The sequence below is a fragment of the Patiria miniata genome, unplaced genomic scaffold, assembly GCF_015706575.1.
Source record: "Patiria miniata isolate m_02_andy unplaced genomic scaffold, ASM1570657v1 HiC_scaffold_5, whole genome shotgun sequence".
Classification (NCBI taxonomy): domain Eukaryota; kingdom Metazoa; phylum Echinodermata; class Asteroidea; order Valvatida; family Asterinidae; genus Patiria; species Patiria miniata.
In genome coordinates this window covers 41,430,712-41,449,154 of record NW_024037072.1, presented here as the reverse complement: position 1 = coordinate 41,449,154, position 18,443 = coordinate 41,430,712, and the positions used below count along the sequence as shown (strand labels likewise).

The following is an 18,443-nucleotide window of genomic DNA, read 5'->3' as shown; positions in this document are numbered from 1 at the left end:
TTCATGACAATCGGACCTTTCCTTAAATGAGTTTTGAAAAATCGCATTTTGATGACGTCATGATGACGTCACACATTTTTCAAGTTTTGTGCGACTAGCTATTACATAACAGACCAAATGCAAAAAAGAATTTTGCATTTTGCATGTTGCGTTCAGGAGATATGGCTAAAAGGTCCAATAAAATTAATATTCATATAAAATCTCAGGATGACGTCATCATGACGTCACCTCATTTTTAATCTATAACACATCCTGGTTTAGGTACATACCAAGTTTCAACCCAATCGGACTTACATTTCTGTAGATATAAGACTTCACAATATTTACGTAAATTTTCAAAAATCAATAAAAAAAATAGGTGATGACGTCATCGTGACGTCATAGTCTTGGCATAATTTTTGTATGAGGGTCTACCTTGGCTGTAACTTTGATGACGATTCCAGATCGCCAAGTTATAAAAATGGTGGCTTAAAAACGTGTACAAAGTCAATGGGTTAAAAATCCCACAGCAGAAAAACTGCACCTTCAAATGCGTGATTTTCCTTTAAACTGAAACATTTTTATAAAATATTACTTGATATTCTGACTCTTGGGAATATTTTCAATCAATTGGTAAACGTCAAAAAATACGATTTCTTTTTCCTTCTCATAGTAATTCTCGGCCGAAGTTCAGAACTACTCAGTAAGATATATCAGTGTTGTATAGGGAAAGACTTGTGGAGAAAGTTGTGTACAAAGTCTATGAGAAAAATTAATTATTCATAAAGCCATAATAAATCACTTGATGACGTCACCATGACGTCACTCTTCGGGACACATCTTGGCTATAGGGACTATGCTTATGCCAACTTTCAATGATATCTGACAAAGATTAATGCCAAAAGTGCTATAATACGTCCCTGTCTATGCGCATGCATGAACATAAAATCTGTCAAAGTTAGCCGAAAATCGGCTAAAACGGTCACTGTGGACAGGATTTAACCTCAGCAACACGTGCGCTGCAGGCTGACTGACATACGATGTATGTGCCTATGTACAACGTACGTGCATGTACATGTACATTGTGGACGTCCTGTCCTGTGCATGTTTTGAAGCAGAGGTATTGTCAACGTGAAGTTTTAAGCGTGCGTAAGGTATGTTCGAGTTCGCTTATCGCCTCGAAACTTTGAAATGTTTTAGACCTACCATTCAATCGACAATTAAAGTTAAAATAAATATAAAAACTGCCATGGTTGATTTTTCAGGAATTTTCAAACGAAAAAGGGTCTTTTCATTATAACTTCCGGTCTGATGACGTCATTCGCCTAAAACTTCGCACACGTCTTAAGTGGGTCAAGGTCATCATATACACCAATATTTAGGCGATTCCGACAAACTTCGCCACAGACATCTATTCAAAATACATTTTTGTTAATTTTCAACCTGTCGCTAGAGGGCGCTCGAATATTGCATGACATCATCGGTAGATGATTTGAAGAATACTATTGGCCAAGAGACTAACACCGTTAAAAGCAAGTTCATTTCTATTACCACTTTCAAATAATAAGCCACTTCCGGTTTGGGCCCTTTTCGACCGGAAGCAAGGGTCAGGTGATTGCACGCACACTAAATGAAATGAAGACCTCAACCTACTCTACCACTTGCCGGCAACAGAATGCTGCGGACGCGTACGGTTGATTTCTTATGCATTTTTAAATATTAAAAGTGTCACAATTTAATTGCCTATAAATAAACACAGGATGACGTCATCATGACATCATCATTCCACAACGTTGTTTGAAGTAGGGTCTTTGCTTGGACAAAGATTGGTGTAAATGAATTACTGGCAAAGAGTCAAAAATGCCCTTTGAAAATCGACAATTATTTTTTAATTTCTGTGTACAAAGTCTATGGGAAAAATTAAATATTCAAAAATCTATAATAAATTAGTCGATGACGTCACCATGACGTCAATCTTCAGGACACATCTTTGCTATAGGGGCTATGCTTATGCTAACTTAGAATGATGTATGACAAAGATTAATGCCAAAAGTGGCGTGTAGAATAAACGTGTACAAAGTCTATGGGGTTTTGGGAAAAAAAGAAGAAGAAGAAGAAGAAGAAGAAAGAAAAACTAGAGATCTATGTCTGTTTGCAACAGAACATAGGGCTTTTCCGCATTATGATTTTGTTTTATCAATAATACGTCCCTGACTATGCATGAACATAAAATCTGTCAAAGTTAGCCGAAAATCGGGTAAAACGGTCACTGTGGACAGGATTTGACCTCAGCAACACGTGCGCCGCGCGCTGACTGACATACGAGATGTACAACGTACGTGCATGTAAATGTACTATGTGGACGTCCTGTGCATGTTTTAAAGCAGAGGTATTGTCAACCTGAAGTTTTTAAGCGTGGGCAGGGCATGTCCGAGTTTGCTTATTGCCTCGAAGCTTTGAAATGTTTTAGACCTACCCTTAAATCGACAATTAAAGTAAAAACTAAGATAAAAACTGCCATGGTTGATTTTTTTGGAAATTTCAAAGGAAAAAGGGTCTTTTCATTATAACTTCCGCTTTGATGACGTCATTTGCCTAAAACTTCGCACACGTCTTAAAGGAGTCAAGGTCATCATATAAACCAATATTTAGGCGATTCCGACAAACTTCGCCACAGACATCTATTTAAAATACATTTTTGGAAATTTTCAACCTGTCGCTAGAGGGCGATCGAAGATTGCATGACGTCATCGGTAGATGATTTGAAGAATACTATTGGCCAAGACACTAACACCGTTGAAAGCAAGTTCATATCTATTACCACTATTAAATAATAAGCCACTTCCGGTTTTGGCCTTTTTCGACCGGAAGCAAGGGTCACGTGATTGCACGCACACTGAATGAAATAAAGACCTCAACCTATTCTACCACTTGCCAGCAAAAGAATGCTGCGGACGCGTACTGTTGATTTCTTATGCTTTTTTAAAAACTAAAAGTGTCACAATTTAATTGCCCATAAATAAACACCGGATGACGTCATCATGACGTCATCATTACACAATGTTGTTTGAATTAGAGTCTTTGATTGGACAAAGATTGGTTTAAATGAATTTCTGGCAAAGAGTCAAAAATGCCCTTTGAAAATCGACAATTTTTTTTATTTTCCGTGTACAAAGTCTATGGGAAAAATTAAATATTCAAAAATCTATAATAAATTAGTCGATGAGGTCACCATGACGTCAATCTTCGGGGCACATCTTTGCTATAGGGACTATGCTTATGCTAACTTTGAATGATGTCTGGAAAAGATTAATGCCAAAAGTGGCGTGTAGAAAAAACGTGTACAAAGTCTATGGGATTTTGGCGACAAAAAGAAATAAAAACTAGAGCTGTATGTCTGTTTGCAACAGAACACAGGGCTTTTCCGCATTATGATTTTTTTTATCAATAATACATCCCTGACTATGCGCATGAATGAACATAAAATCTCTCAAAGTTAGCCGAAATCGGCTAAAACGGTGACTGTGGACAGGATTTGACCTCAGCCACACGTGCGCTGCAGGCTGACTGACATACGATGTATGTGCGTATGTACCACGTACGTGCATGTACATGTACATTGTGGACGTCCTGTGCATGTTTTAAAGCAGAGGTATTGTCAACCTGAAGTTTTAAGCGTGCGCAGGGTATGTCCGAGTTCGCTTATTGCCTCAAAACTTTGAAATGTTTTAGACCTACCCTTAAATCGACAATTAAAGTAAAAACAAATATAAAAACTGCCATGGTTGATTTTTCAGGAATTTTCAAAAGAAAAAGAGTCTTTTCCTTATAACTTCCGGTCTGATGACGTCATACGCCTAAAACTTTGTAAAAGTCTTAAGTGGGTCAAGGTCGTCATATACACCAATATTTAGGCGATTCTGACAAACTTCGCCACAGACATCTATTCCAAATACATTTTTGAAAATGTGCAACCTGTCGCTAGAGGGCGCTCGAAGATTGCGTGACGTCATCGGTAGATGATTTGAAGAATACTATCGGCCAAGACACTAACACCGTTGAAAGCAAGTTCATATCTATTACCACTTTCAAATAATAAGCCACTTCCGGTTTTGGCCTTTTTCGACCGGAAGCAAGGGTCGCGTGATTGCACGCACACTGAATGAAATAAAGACCTCAACCTATTCTACCACTTGCCAGCAAAAGAATGCTGCGGACGCGTACTGTTGATTTCTTATGCATTTTTAAATATTAAAAGTGTCACAATTTAATTGCCCATAAATAAACACCGGATGACGTCATCATGACGTCATCATTACACAATGTTGTTTGAATTAGGGTCTTTGCTTGGACAAAGATTGGTGTAAATGAATTACTGGCAAAGAGTCAAAAATGCCCTTTGAAAATCGACAATTTTTTTTTATTTTCCGTGTACAAAGTCTATAGGAAAAATTAAATATTCAAAAATCTATAATAAATTAGTCGATGACGTCACCATGACGTCAATCTTCGGGGCACATCTTTGCTATAGGGACTATGCTTCTGCTAACTTTGAATGATGTCTGACAAAGATTAATGCCAAAAGTGGCGTGTAGAAAAAACGTGTACAAAGTCTATGGGATTTTGGCGACAAAAAGAAATAAAAAAAAAAAAAAAAAAAATCAGAACAAAAAGAAAGGCTTTTTCGCAAAATTGCGAAAAAGCCAAAAAAAAAAAAAAAAAATCAGAACAAAAAGAAAGGCTTTTTCGCAAAATTGCGAAAAAGCCAAAAAAAAAAAAAAAATCAGAACAAAAAGAAAGGCTTTTTCGCAAAATTGCGAAAAAGCCAATAAACTGTAATATAAACATGTAAAGTAAAGTTTATACTCAGTGTAACTTATAACCTTCATCCACATAATTTGGATAAATTATGCATAACATTAATGTACATAAATTTCAAAAAGTATGTAAAGGAAAACACACTTTTCCGTTTTTGTTTTCCGTGTTTTTGCTTGAAACAGAAAGGAACATAGGGATATATTTAGTACTCTAGACCTAATACCTCTTTTTTTTATTGGAGCGTTAGATTCCATACAAACTAAAGGAAAAAATACAACTTTTGGAAAGAATTCCATACATGGACATCACTAAGTTTCCCCTGCAGTGACCTATCACCCATCAGAAAGCGATAACATGTCCTAAAAGTATTTTTCAGACCAGTCTCATAGGGTTCGTGCAAGGGTGTCAAGTTATGGAATTCTTTCCTATCTTTTTATTAGTGTTAATTTAAAACAATAGGAATACCGAATTCAATAGTGTATGATCACTTGTCGTGTGCGATTTAATTTGTGTCACCCGTATTTTGTTAGACCCCCCTTTTGGGGGGTGTGATTCAATTCAGTAGCCATATCTTACAGATGTCAAAGACTTTCTTTTTGTTGTCATGGTTGGGTATAAATGCAGCGTGAAAGAATGTCGTTTTCTTGGTGACGTTTCTGCATACTTCATGATCCCAGTCGTATAAAATCTTGCCAGTCGGGAAAACTTGGAAGCTCAGAGATCTGACCTTGATGCCGGCGTTAAGCTTGGAGGAGAGGAGGTAGTTCAAGACGTGCTGGTCTTGTCTGTGCTTGGGCTGGGTCTCCAGGATCCAGATCCAGAATCGCAAGAAGTACTCGGTGCGGTTGGTGGGTCGGTAGAACCCTACCCCAGCATTGAAAACTCTGCGGTAATCCCTCATGAAGGCAACGTCGTACTGGTCCCCTTTGAAATACGGAAACGGGTCGTTGAACCAGAAAGTGTCTGAATCGATGAAAAAGACCTCGAAGCCTTGCTTGATGAACTCATGTGTATACTTGGGCCTGTTGTTGATAAATGTGACGTAGTCATGTACGCCAAAGCTGAGCGCTTCTCCCGCCTCAGGAATGGCATTGGGGGGTTTCAAAACGTGGACTCCGTAAGAATCATTGAGCCGCAGGGTCTTGTAAGTTGTCGTATCCTCGCAAATCACAACCACTTCCGGATGGATCCCGACTCGCTGGATGCTCAACAGCATGTTCTGGGTGAAATCTAGGAATCCCGAATTGGTTGTGGTCAGGACAATCTTCCGCTCTGGTAAGGCCTTGGCCAGAGCTCGGACTTCGTCAGCAAAGGAAGATGCACGTGATGACGGTTTGACAGTCAACAGGTGGTCTTGCTTCTCGAACTCGGCCTCATGTCTTAAGAACGATGTTTCATTTAAACTTTCTGGCGGCACCCCGCGAGTCACATCAAGTAGGGTCTTGGAATGCATCCATAAACCAACTGTACCAAAAAAATGCATGCCAAAAAAACACACAAATTACTATTTGTCATAGGGAATCGACATAAGCGGTAAAATTGCATTTGGATGGAATTCCAACATAATACAAAAGACGGCAACTTATTTACAGGTATTTTTTTTTTTAAATAAACTTACCACTAGCAAACGTAACCGAAAATAACACTACAAGAGCGGTACGGCAGAGGCACCTTGCTGACAGAAGTTTGCTCATGGAACAGCAGAGATGATTCTTGAGATTAAAAATAAATGAATAACTGTTATTTTGAGCTGTCAACCGACCAATATTTCACAGAGGAATGCTTACCCCTGACATTTCAAAGTACATGGACATAGGTATAACAAATGTAAACACGTGTTACAATCTAAACAGCTCGGGCGACGCATTGTTTAATGTGCTTGTGACTTAAGTTATTAGGCCAAAAAAGTCTCTGGTTTCTGGTATGCGCGCGCGTCGCCGTAGCCATGCGCGTCGGCACAATGAAAAAGGTATTTTATTAAATGAAAGATGATGTCTCAAAACCGCCAAACTCACTGGTTTGACTGGAATCCTGCTGCTGCACAATTTTAACGTGTTTTTAGATTGGGTTATGGTCGAGAATAAGCTTTATGTGGCCTCTCTGGACTCCCATATATTTGCACTAAGATTAGTCGGGCACCATTTGCAGTCATCAGCCGACATTTGAAGCAAAAAAAATCAGGTAAAAAAAAAAAAAAAGCCGCGTCGCCGCACCACTTTTTGGGCAAGCTCCATACCAGAAACCGGAGACTTTTTTTTTGGCCTATTATACACGGCATATTAAATTTTTAGTAATACACTTCTTATTTTAGTAACAGACGAGCTCTTGCCAACTAGCTTAATAGGCCTGAGACCTAATGACGTCACGCTTTGTTTACATGGGCGCTTTCCTATGGGTGCAGACCAGTAAATCGGTCCGAAATTGCCTACGCCGGCCAAATCAAGATTTGCATGCCCTCAAAATCTTCAGTATTTGAGCATGCTGTGGGCCATGAACTTGAGGGTTTGTAAAAAAAAATGGGTGGAAGCCGTGCACAGGACTGGGAGCTTGCAGTTCTGTGTAATTTTGATGTAATTTGGACCCTAAAAGCGCTCTATTTTGCAATGGAGTGTAGGCATCGTTTTTCAAAATGGCGATGGGCTTCAGGACTATTTTCAGGGGTGATCATCTTCAGACGGAAATTTCTCCTAGAAGTCATCAGTTGACCCCCGAAAATGAAAAGAAAACAGAAAATGAAAGATGATGAAATAAGCTTTAATTTGATGAGTGTCTCGAACACCTTGGAGAGTTGTGAGTATTTTTCCCGAATTTTTGAAGTGGGAGCATTTACCATTGGGGTCTATGGAAGTTTATTTACTGGTCTGCTACCCTATATGTGGTAGACGGTCCGTACTTCGTCTGGCGTCCCGACTTCGCTCTCATAGGAAAGCGCATTATGTAAACAACGCCATTAGGGCTACACTCGACTCTCCTCTGAGTACAAATACTGTTAATACACATTCTGGTTATAACAAACCTAAAGCCTTGAAGTCCCGATTGTGCATTTTTTGTGCACAATGAATGGGACTGATGTTCTTCTTAAAACACAATTCTGAAACATGTACATGTATAACAAACATTTTTGCGGCTAGGTCCGGCCGAGAGTCGACTGTATTCGGTTGAGTAGGCTAGGGTACGACAGTGACATGGCGTTTAGAACAGACTTGATCCTCACCGTCATCTTGAAACTGACTGGAAAAAGCTCCCGTAGTTCCGCGCCTCTGGTGTGGGAGCCTGTATGACTGTATGGTCAGTATTCCTCCTGGAAAGAAATAAAAAGAATATCTTTATGATCTTTGCCAGACCATTATATAGTGTCGACTGTGGTGAGTGCTACTATGCTCTTGGGGATGGCAACTCTAAAACTCTGGCACCATACCTGCCGAAAAAGCATGATTCTTTTTGGGGGGGGGGGGGGGCGTGAAAATCAAAAGTTTGGTAAGTGTATATTTCTGGTTGCATGACGTGTGTAATTTAACCTGTTTACTGTTTCCTTGGGAGCACTGAACTGGGCATTTTCCATAGGTCTAATTTCTCGGGACTAAAATAATGTTTCTCTGGAAATAACATTCAAATTATTTCTCTGGACATGCGCAGATTTGTTCACAATGTTCACCGGGTAAGCATACATCCTAATCATGATTTTAGATGGTTTATTTTCACAGCCAGATTATGAAATTATATTGTGCATAGACCAATCGGAGCACGCTATCATATTCGTCTTTTTTCTGAAGCCTCTTGTCCAATAGGAAAGGGGCAAATAAAAAAAGCATGGCGACCGTTGTAGACGCATTGCTTTATACGTGTATATCGCCTTGTGCTGTTGATTTAAACGTACCCGGTCCGTAAACGGGCGTCATTTCAACTAAACCACGTGACACTAGCACTGCACACGGAGTAGTACTGGAAACCATTGCAAACTCGTCCCCAGGGCTTACTTTAGTTTCGACCTCGTTTCCAATAGTAAGTGAGAGAACAGGTAGTGGTGAGAGCGTACCGCTCGACAACATGGGAACGAGGTTAGGAACCATTGGTTTAGGCAATGGGCGCTAATGTGGGTGTGTGAGTTTGTTTCTGCATTCAATAAGGTACGTTGAACAGTAGAGGACAATAGGGTCCCCAATTCCCGAAGGTCCCCAATCTACGATCGTGTACAAAACATTCGGGAGGTCTTCCTAAAAAGTTAAAGTATACATGTAAGAGGGACAATGGGGGGTCCCCGATTGCAGACAAATACACACTTCTGTGTGTGTGAGTTTTGGGACGTTGAACAACAGTGGATAGGGTTCCCAATTCCCGAAGGTCCACGACTGACGATCGTGTACAAATTAAACATATGGGGGATCTTCCTAAAAATTTCAATACAAACAAAAGAGGGACAATAGGGGGTCCCCCATTGCAGGCAAATACACACTTGCGAGGGTGTGTGTGCCTGGGGGTACGTATCGATTATCAGGGATGACTCAGTTCGTGTTGGGTACCTTTTGTAACACAAAGTGTCATGAATAAAATATCGCTCGAGGTCACTCGGATCATATGGCTTTAGTAAGGATGCCTTCCAAAAAGGAATCGCGCAGAGCATTACGTAATCCGTCACGGGCAGTTACTTTGCACAATAGCGTGCACCATTTTTCGTTACGTTGAACGGGCACGTCAGACCATGTGTTCTTATTCCTTCATGGTCAGACCATGGGCCTTATTCACCAGTCGGCCATATTGAATTGAAAGTTAGGTAAAATCTTAAAGTTTGGAACTCCATGCGAAGAGAAATGAAAGCAACTTAATTTATAATAAATTCCAGTCTGCTTCAATGAATAATTTAAAATTTGTAATTAAACATTCCCTAATATGTTTAAAGCCATATTTAAAAAAAAAAAAAAATTACAGTAAAATAAGGCTGCATGTGTTCTTATTCCTCCATGATGTACCTGCATAAGTAGTCTGGCGCCATCCCATTCAACAGTTAACAATTAATGAAATACAATCAGGGAACTGACAAAAATGGCCAACGCGTGAATAAGGCCCATGGAGTAAATATAAATATCCATGGTCATTCATTTCCAGTCTACATGTATTAATTTCTCTCCAAATCAGTCTGCGGATATCTGGTCAACTCGCCCCCTGACCTACTGACCCCCAAGGGCGGATCCAGGGGGGGCCAAAGGGGGCCATGGCCCCCCCCCCCCAAAAAAAAGCGAAACCAATTTTTTTTTTTAATGTGACATCGCAATAAAGGCAGGCAATGAGTACACCACCATCTTTTCCTCAAAATAAATTGGTTAAAGTGGTCAGAAATTGCCTCAGATCGCACCACAGAGCATCTAGAATCCAAATTTTTTTTCGGGGCCCTTAAGCGGGCCCCGAACCCCACGCCGTAATTTTTTAGACCAACTGTTTTGGGGGACCAAATTTTTTTTTGGCCCCCCCCCCCAAAAAAATTGTGTTCTGGATCCGCCCTTGCTGACCCCCTGGATGATAATTTCATTTAAAGTCTGCCACCAGTGATGGGGGAAATGTTAAAAGGCCTTCATGAAGTTTGTGTGTTCTTTCAACTAGGCCTATTAGTAATCAGACGCTGTGCGACTTGCATGGTGTTATTAAAAGATACACCTTCCGTGTTTCGAAGGGAATACTTTTCCTTATGACGACAATTCGTTTGGTTATAATTTTAACGAACATACTTTTACCCCTATTGGGAGTTTTGCAAAGCTATTTTTGTGTTATGTATGTCCGATTAATGTTTTCATTCTATGCATGTACTCATTCAATTCAATTTTTAAAGGAGACTTAACATTTTGCAACTGAGAGTGAAGCCAGGTGATTTTAATTTGAAGCTATAAAGACTAGACTGAATGCATGTCAAATGTTGTCAAATGATCGACCATTCAGTATCTGGTGGCATGACTGGACAGAATGTGTAGAAGTAGGTTACTGATGCACTGTACTTCATGAGCCAGTCTACGATTTTTATATTGCATGCTTTCAATACCTTATGTTTTGGGACTCTCATAAACTGCATTTAGAGCCCCAAAGTTTCGGGCTAGTCTTCTCTATGCAAACGAATGATAAATACATGTACATGTATTGGCTCCTCAAAACTCCCAAAAAGTTGAACTCAAAAGCAAACCCAACGCTTCAGTTTACCCATCCGTATAAACGGCCTTACGGCGTAAAACTGAACCGAAAAACATATCCCATGTACTAGTTTTATTTCAACAGGATATCCCTTTCAGTTATTTGAACTGCTATTCTTAAGGGTTCTAATACTTTAAAAAAAAAAAGTTATTCAATGACGTTAAAAAGGTAAGTAGCCAATGAAAACAGTAAATCAATTAAAGTGCTTAAATTAGTACGATTAAGCATCTCTTTCTAACGACGTGTTTCAAAGACACCTTAGCGACCGAGTTACCTAACGTTCTCACAGAAAAAAAATGATAACTTCAATAATTTCTAAGGGAAAGTTTCAAGCAAAGCCATACGCCATAGGGGCTAGTTGGTCAGGGAGCGAGTTGGTAGGGCTGAGTTGATCATAACATGCATGGAGACCCAGCCTTCATGCCAAAAAAAACAAAAGTCACAATTTTGAAATGAAAAGCTATAAGTTGAATATGTTGAAGTGAATTTGTTAAACGAAAATTGCTAACGTTTTTTAAGTCCCATTTTTTTTTGAGCGGTCATAATTTTAAAGAAGAGAATTTCAGAATATATATGGCTTACATTGTACGGCACCGGTATTCCAGTTCCCAGATGCCCTAAAAATGGCCTTGTGATTTCTGTGAGTGGCGTTTGTACGTTTGATCGTGTAGTGTACATGTATAAGGTTGCAGACCAGTAAATCGGTCCGAAATTGCCTACGCCGGCCAGATGACGATTTGTATGCATTGTGGGCCATGAACTTTGTAAAAATAAAATGAGGGTAGAAGCCGTGCACGGGACCGTGAGCTTGTATTTCTGTGAAATTTGGATGAAATCGGGGGCCCTAAGGGTGCATACCGGTAAATCGATCCGCCAAGCTCATGAATAAAAGTTATACCCTCAAAATATTCTATATTAGAGAGTTCTGAGCGCCGTAAAATTGGGGAATTGAAGAGATATGGTAGTGAACCTCTGGCCCGGACTTGGGGCTTCCAATTCTGAGCATTTTGGATGCTATTGGGCTCGAAAGTGGCGCTATTTTGCCATGTTGTGGAGGGATCGTTTTTCAAGATGGCTACTTTTCCGCTTTGGGGAAAATAGGGGTCGTCTTCTTTGCGTGAAAATATCTCGAAAAGTCAATGGTCAACCCACCATAAATTGAAAAGAAAATGAAAGATGACACATTGATCATCATTTTTCTGTGCAGCTTGAATACCTGTGAGAGTTTTGAGTATTTTTAAAAGAATTTTGAAGTATGGGCATTTAGCACTAGTGTCTATGGGAGTTTATTTGCAGGTATGCACCCCTAAAAGCGCTCTATTTTGCAATGGAGTGTATACACCGTTTTTCAACATGGCGACGGGCTTTAGGACTATTTTAAGGGGTGATCATCTTCGGATGGGAATTTCTCCCAAGAGTAATCAGATTACCCCCAAAAAGTTGAAAAGAAAATGAAAGACAATGAAATAACCTTTAATTTGAAGTGCGTCTTGAACACCTTGGAGAGTTGCGAGTATTTTTCCTGAATTTCTGAAGTTGGGGCATTTATCATTGGGGTCTATGGAAATGTATTTACTGGTCTGCAACCATGCACGAGGGCACGGTTCCCTGTATAAGAGAACAATATTTGACTTACCAAACTACGTGTAGTTTGCGACATGAAGACCATGCATATATATCATTTTTGTTTTTGGCTGTGAATTGTTAAGGGAAATTTAAGGGGTAAAACTGACGATGATGACGACGAAACGCAACACGAACATAAAGATGGCGATCACCGCGAAGCACCGTGAACGCGCACCGCGCTGAATCGCACGGCACCATCCAAAACCGCTTTGGAAAATCGTAATTTCTACCCCAAGAAACTGTTCAAAATTACACAAAAAATGTCGTTATGATTGAGAAAAGTCTGCTGTAGATCGAAAAGGTCTTCTTTAAATGACAAAAAACACCCTTGACTCTAGGGCCTATTTGATCGATACTTAACAGTTTGTACACGATCGCCGTTGTATGTGTGGGAGGTGTTTTTACTAAACAAATATCTTACCTTATTGAGAGATTCCGCTTATAATCAGTACACTGTGATCGAAGTATCTAGCGAATCTCGTCAAGAAACTATATTCCTCAACGTGGGTATGATCGTTCGATCGTAAATAGAAAGATCTATAGGCGGACGAAACTTTGCATGACCTCCGGTCAATGCGAGAAGCCAAACAAGTGATTGGAAACGCAGCTTGTTTACTCCGCGATCCGCGACCACACGTTCACCTGGCGAATGTATTCACCATGCTAACAATCGCAGTCAACTGTTGGAATTCGGAACCGTAGACATGAAAGTTGCGTCTTCCTTTAGAATCTAGTTCTGCTTCAGTGATCATTTTGTATTCTCGTCTATGGGCCCGGACGCGTTTTTCCCCTTTACGTTACAGCGAGGGTATACACCCATGCGTGCCTAAGAATCAAATATGGCCGCCATAATAGCCGCTTAGTTTTCTCCTTTTACTGTAAATATGAAAAATGAAGATATTATGCCAACTTGAAAAACGGTCTTTGACCAAAAATTGGCGAAAATGCAGTAAGGCGCCCTCATTGGTTAAATACAGCGCAATCAAATGATGCCATATCGTAGATTATATCCAACCAGCATTCCTGTCAAATTTAGGAAAATCTGGTGTCGGATATGGAAATTACGATGTGGGCACCATGCAACTATCCCCTCGTTAGAAGACCATGAGATTAACGTGTATAATGGTATACCTTCTTTAAAAATACATATTAAGCTACTCACCAGAAAAGGCTATCATAATTTGTTTTGTTTTTCACTCATGGGGATGAAACAAATAATTTGTCACCATTAAAATGATGTTTGCCAATATGTGAGTTTCCCTAGTTGGAGAGTCAATCCTGTGTTATCATGGGCGTCGCAAGGGAGGGGAGACGGGGCACCTCCCTCCCGGAAAAGCCTCCCCAAAAAACAGAGGGAACAAAATAAGACGAGGGGCGAAGTCATATTGCTGTGCACATTTAACGACATGGACGTCCACAAGGGTGTCAATGGGGGTGCAGTGGGCAAATACCCCCCCCCCCCCGCCCACCCTCGAAAAATTGATACATTGAGAATATGCCAGAGAAAGTACAAGGATTTGGGGAAATAGTGTGCTTTGACCCCCCTAGAAAAATCCTGGCGTCGCCCATGTGTGTTATCCTCTCATTTCTAAAACAGTACCATTTCTTAATGTTTCCTACGTTTCATTTATTTCATTTACTCTGTAATTCTGACAAACCGTTTGTTCTAGTTCCAAAGGGGTAGGCCTAAGGATACTCTTAGAAAAAAATCCATCTTATGAAGGATACTCTTGATATATTTGCAAACATCAAAAAAACGAAATGATCAAATTATCACGTAATACTTTTCTGGATTGTTAGGGAATGACAGTCTATAGCATCCTGTAAATTTGTGGCTCCTATACTAATCCTCCAAATCCATTTATTTCTGAAAATTGCAGCACAAGCAAATGTTGTACATTCCCTTTAACCATATAGTATGCAAACTCCTGATGGAAATTAACAAATGCAAACACAAACCGCCAACTAAGTTTAAGTGTGTTTCTTTATCTGGGGTCAACAAATATCACAAATCACTTTCTGTTCAAATTATATGAGAGACCTTTCACAAACGAAACGAAAACAATAAACTTTATAACGACATGAATTATAATAAACTGTAATATAAACATGTAAAGTAAAGTTTATACTCAGTGTAACTTATAACCTACATCCACATAATTTGGATAAATTATGCATATTATTAATGTACATGAATTTCAAAAAGTATGTAAAGGAAAACACACTTTTCCGTTTTTGTTTTCCATGTTTTTGCTTGCAACAGAAAGGAACATATGGATATACATTAGTACTCTAGACCTAATACCTCTTTTTATTAGAGCGTTAGATTCCATACAAACTAAAGGGAAAAAGACAACATTTGGAAAGAATTTCATACATGGACATCACTAAGTTTCCCCTGCAGTGGCCTATCACCCATCAGAAAGCGACAACATGTCCTAAAAGAATTTCTCAGACCAGTCTCATAGGGTTCGTGCACAGGGCGTCAAGTGATGTCCAGGTATTGAATTCTTTCCTATCATTTTATTGGTGTTAATTTAAAACAATGGGAATACCGAATTCAATAGTGTATGATCACTTGTCGTGTGCGGTTTAATTTGTGTCACCCGTATTTTGTTGGACCCGCTTTTTTTGGGGGGGGGGATTCAATTTAGTAGCCATATCTTACAGATATCAAAGACTTTTCTTTTGTTGTCATGGTCAGGTACAAATGCGGCGTGAAAGAGTGCAGTTTTCTTGGTGACGTTTCTGCATACTTCATGATCCCAGTCGTATAAAATCTTGCAAGTCGGGAAAACTTGGAAGCTCAGAGATCTGATCTTGATATCGGGGCTAATCTTGGAGGACAGGATGTAGTTCATGACGTGCTGGTCGTGTCTGATCTTGGGCTGGGTCTCCAGGACCCAGGACCAGAGTCGCAAGAAGTACTCGGTGCGGTTGGTGGGTCTGTAGAACCCTACCCCAGCATTGAAAACTTTGCGGTAGTCCCTCATAAAGGCAACGTCGTACTGGTCCCCTTTGAAATACGGAAATGGGTCGCGGAACCAGAAAGTGTCCGAATCGACGAAAAAGACCTCGAAGCCTTGCTTGATGAACTCATATGTATACTTGGGCCTGTTGTTGACCAGTGTGACGTAGTCAGGTACGCCGTAGTTGAGCACCCCTGCCGCCTCTGGAATGGCATTGGGGGGTTTCAAAACGTGGAGCCCGTAACGATGTTTGAGCAGGAACTTGTAAGTGGCCTCATCCTCGCAAATCACAACCACTTCCGGATGGATCCCGACTCGCTGGATGCTCAACAGCATGTTCTGGGTGAAATCTAGGAATCCCGTATTGGCTGTGGTCAGGACAATCTTCCGCTTGGGTAAGGCCTTGGCCAGAGCTCGAACTTCATCAGCAAAAGAAGGTGCAACTGATAGTGAGTTGGGACCCAACTGGTCGTCTTGCGTCAAACCCTCCTCTTCCTCCTCAAACTCAGTCTCATATCTTAAGGCCAATTCTTCATTTGAGTCTTCTTGCGGCATCCCATGAAGCATATCAATTGGCGTCTTGAAATGAAGCCACAAACCAACTATGCGGAAATAATGCATGCCAAAAAAAAGTAATAACAAGTGGTTAGGGAAATCGGCACAAGTTAAGTGGTGATAGGCCATTGCAATCTGATGAAATTTAACGTGAATAAAAATACAACTTATATTATATCTTTTCTTAATAAACTTACCACTGGCAAACGTAACCGAAAATAATACTACAAGAGCGGCACGGCAGAAGCACCTTGGTGACAGAAGTTTGCTCATGGAACTGCACAGATGATTCTGGAGATTAAAACAAAGAAGGATTTACTGTTATTTTGAGCTGTCAACGGACCACTTTACACGACTAATTTTATAAAGAAAAATTTACATAATGTTAGAAAATGTGGGTATTAATTTTTTTTCGTTCGTTATCATGTTTCCCTCTAATTTCCCTGATAAGGTCTGTTCTACGAGCCGTGCTTACTGGCGTGCCGAACTTATTTAATTTGACATTTTGTGAATTCGGCGAGAACAGGCCTATTAAGTTCGGCAGGGCACCGTCCTTAGGGTACGACAGGGTCTGCCGTGCTATCGTCGTTCTAAACGGCAGTGGCGCCGTTCTAAACGGCAGTGGAACCGTTCTAAATGCAGTGCCAGCGCCATTGTCGTGCCGAATTCAATTCAGCTTGAACTTGGGCCAGTGATTTTAGGAATGCGTGCTATCACAATAGCCCCTCTCTATATGCTTTACTGTCATTTTTAAGCAGGTATGCAAGCTTCTCTACACGCATTTAGTTTTTAGAGCTACATGTATTGCGAAACTCAGGGCCCGCCTCCTTACCAGTTCCGATTTCTTGGAATGACTGGTCAAAGCCTGTGCAGTTTTTCTAGGTGAATTTCTAGGCCATTGGTGTGGGAGCCTATATGAATGCATGGTCAGTATTCCTCCTGGAAAGAAACAAAAGACCATTATACAGTGCCGAGTGTTTGTGCTAGATTCATAAATGCCGTCTGGATCTAGACTGCCTCTGAAACTTGAGTCATAGCGCTAGCCCCATAAATGTGGCCAATTTACTGGACTACCTCCGTAAATAAAGGCCACACTTCCACCATGTACAAAAACATGTCGAACTTTGTCAAATTTTGATTTTCACATTTAGGCTTAGTTTATAGTTTATTTTTGCTTTAGAAGCATACTCACCCTCTTCATAGGCTAATCAGAAAGTGCTGCCTTTTTTCAGATGTATATTTTTCGTGAAATTTCCAGATTCATTTTTACACGTTTGCGTATCAAAATTTCAACATGAAATTTCACAAAAATTAGACGTCTGAAAAAGGCAGCACTTTCTGACTAGCCTATAAAGAGGGTGAGTATGCTTCTAAAGCAAAAAAAAATCCTACAAACAAAGCCTAAATGTGAAAATCAAAATTTGGCAAAGTGCGAGACGTTTTTGTACACGTGGATGTGTGGCCTACGTTTACGGAGGCAGTCCAGTAAATAGGCCACATTTATGGGGCTAGGATCCAGACTGCCTCTGAAACTTTAGTCACAGCGCCACCTTCCAAAAAACGAATAAAAACTTCACCTTTTTTTCTGGCCATGAAATAAGTATGTTGTATCTATGTAGGCATATTTTTGCTTTGGATGCATAATTACCTGGTTACTATATCTTTGTGGAAACACTGCATTCTCATAGTGTCCGAGTTTCCAATTAGGCCTGGGCCTAGCATAATTTCTCTCTGGAAATTACAATAAAACTAGGAAGATGTCGTGAAATGTTATGACAAAAACCCCTACCTTCGAGCTAAAAGGAAGTGTCATAATCTTGAAATGAAAAGTTGTCGCTAATATTTTGACGTGAATTGTAAATTGAGAAGGTTTTTGCAGGCCCAATTTTTGCAACGCATGACCGACGAACGAGGGGCTTCAGATGGCCTACACGTCATCCCTTCCCGCGGTGGTCCTGTGTGGCGTGTGTAGGGGTGGGCGGCATCTTAAAGTAGTCAAGTGTTCTTACTAAATGTGAAATATCTTACCTTATGAGAGATTCCACTAATAATCAGTGAAATATGGGCGAAGTATCTAGCGAATCTCGTCAAGAAACTGTAACGTAGCGTTGGCTCCAATATGTCAGCTATAGGGAGAGGATCTTGCATATGCTACATTTTTGGAATTGGTCAAAAGATTAAGAGTAGGGCCTTATGGGGATAATCACCATTCAGCGCAAAATAATGCCATCGCTACGCCCGACTTAATCGGCTGAAATAGTTTCGCTTGTTTTGTTCTTGTAAACAATGAGGCTTTGTCGTGTTCTGTCAGAAGGAAATAAC

The 18,443-nt window shown here is 40.2% G+C and overlaps 2 protein-coding genes across 7 annotated transcripts; both read right to left on the bottom strand.

Annotated features, from left to right (window-relative positions):
- Positions 1-4,812: 4,812 nt before the first annotated feature.
- Positions 4,813-13,388, bottom strand: LOC119741932. Of its 2 annotated transcripts, XM_038217888.1 has the most exons (4): positions 13,019-13,388; positions 8,012-8,098; positions 6,416-6,509; positions 4,813-6,261 (listed from the first exon to the last, which is right to left on the bottom strand). In XM_038217888.1, the coding sequence occupies exons 2-4, from the start codon at positions 8,015-8,017 to the stop codon at positions 5,351-5,353; spliced, it is 1,011 nt and encodes a 336-aa protein (XP_038073816.1). In that variant the 5' UTR covers positions 8,018-8,098; positions 13,019-13,388; the 3' UTR covers positions 4,813-5,350. The 2 variants fall into 2 exon arrangements, with proteins under 2 accessions (XP_038073816.1, XP_038073817.1); XM_038217889.1 differs by lacking the exons at positions 8,012-8,098; positions 13,019-13,388 and adding an exon at positions 7,915-8,005.
- Positions 13,389-14,563: 1,175 nt separating this feature from the next.
- On the bottom strand, positions 14,564-18,315 carry LOC119741849 (UDP-D-xylose:L-fucose alpha-1,3-D-xylosyltransferase MGP4-like). Of its 5 annotated transcripts, none has more exons than XM_038217758.1 (4): positions 18,150-18,267; positions 16,954-17,060; positions 16,319-16,412; positions 14,564-16,168 (listed from the first exon to the last, which is right to left on the bottom strand). In XM_038217758.1, exons 2-4 carry the CDS (start codon positions 17,044-17,046, stop codon positions 15,243-15,245), a joined length of 1,113 nt encoding a protein of 370 aa, XP_038073686.1. In that variant the 5' UTR covers positions 17,047-17,060; positions 18,150-18,267; the 3' UTR covers positions 14,564-15,242. The 5 variants fall into 5 exon arrangements, with proteins under 5 accessions (XP_038073686.1, XP_038073687.1, XP_038073688.1 ...); XM_038217759.1 differs by lacking the exon at positions 18,150-18,267 and adding an exon at positions 17,911-18,139; XM_038217760.1 differs by lacking the exon at positions 18,150-18,267 and adding an exon at positions 17,770-17,901.
- Positions 18,316-18,443: the final 128 nt, after the last annotated feature.

Coding starts and splice junctions, on each gene's coding strand:
- LOC119741932 (XM_038217888.1), bottom strand. Junction 6,262..6,415: donor TTCGGTTACGTTTGCTAGTG/GTAAGTTTATTT, acceptor TTTTTGGTACAG/TTGGTTTATGGATGCATTCC.
- LOC119741849 (XM_038217756.1), bottom strand. CDS start 18,269: ATGCAAGATCCTCTCCCTATAGCTGACATATTGGAGCCAACGCTACGT. Junction 16,413..18,149: donor TTAGTGGAATCTCTCATAAG/GTAAGATATTTC, acceptor TTTAATCTCCAG/AATCATCTGTGCAGTTCCAT. Junction 16,169..16,318: donor TTCGGTTACGTTTGCCAGTG/GTAAGTTTATTA, acceptor ATTTCCGCATAG/TTGGTTTGTGGCTTCATTTC.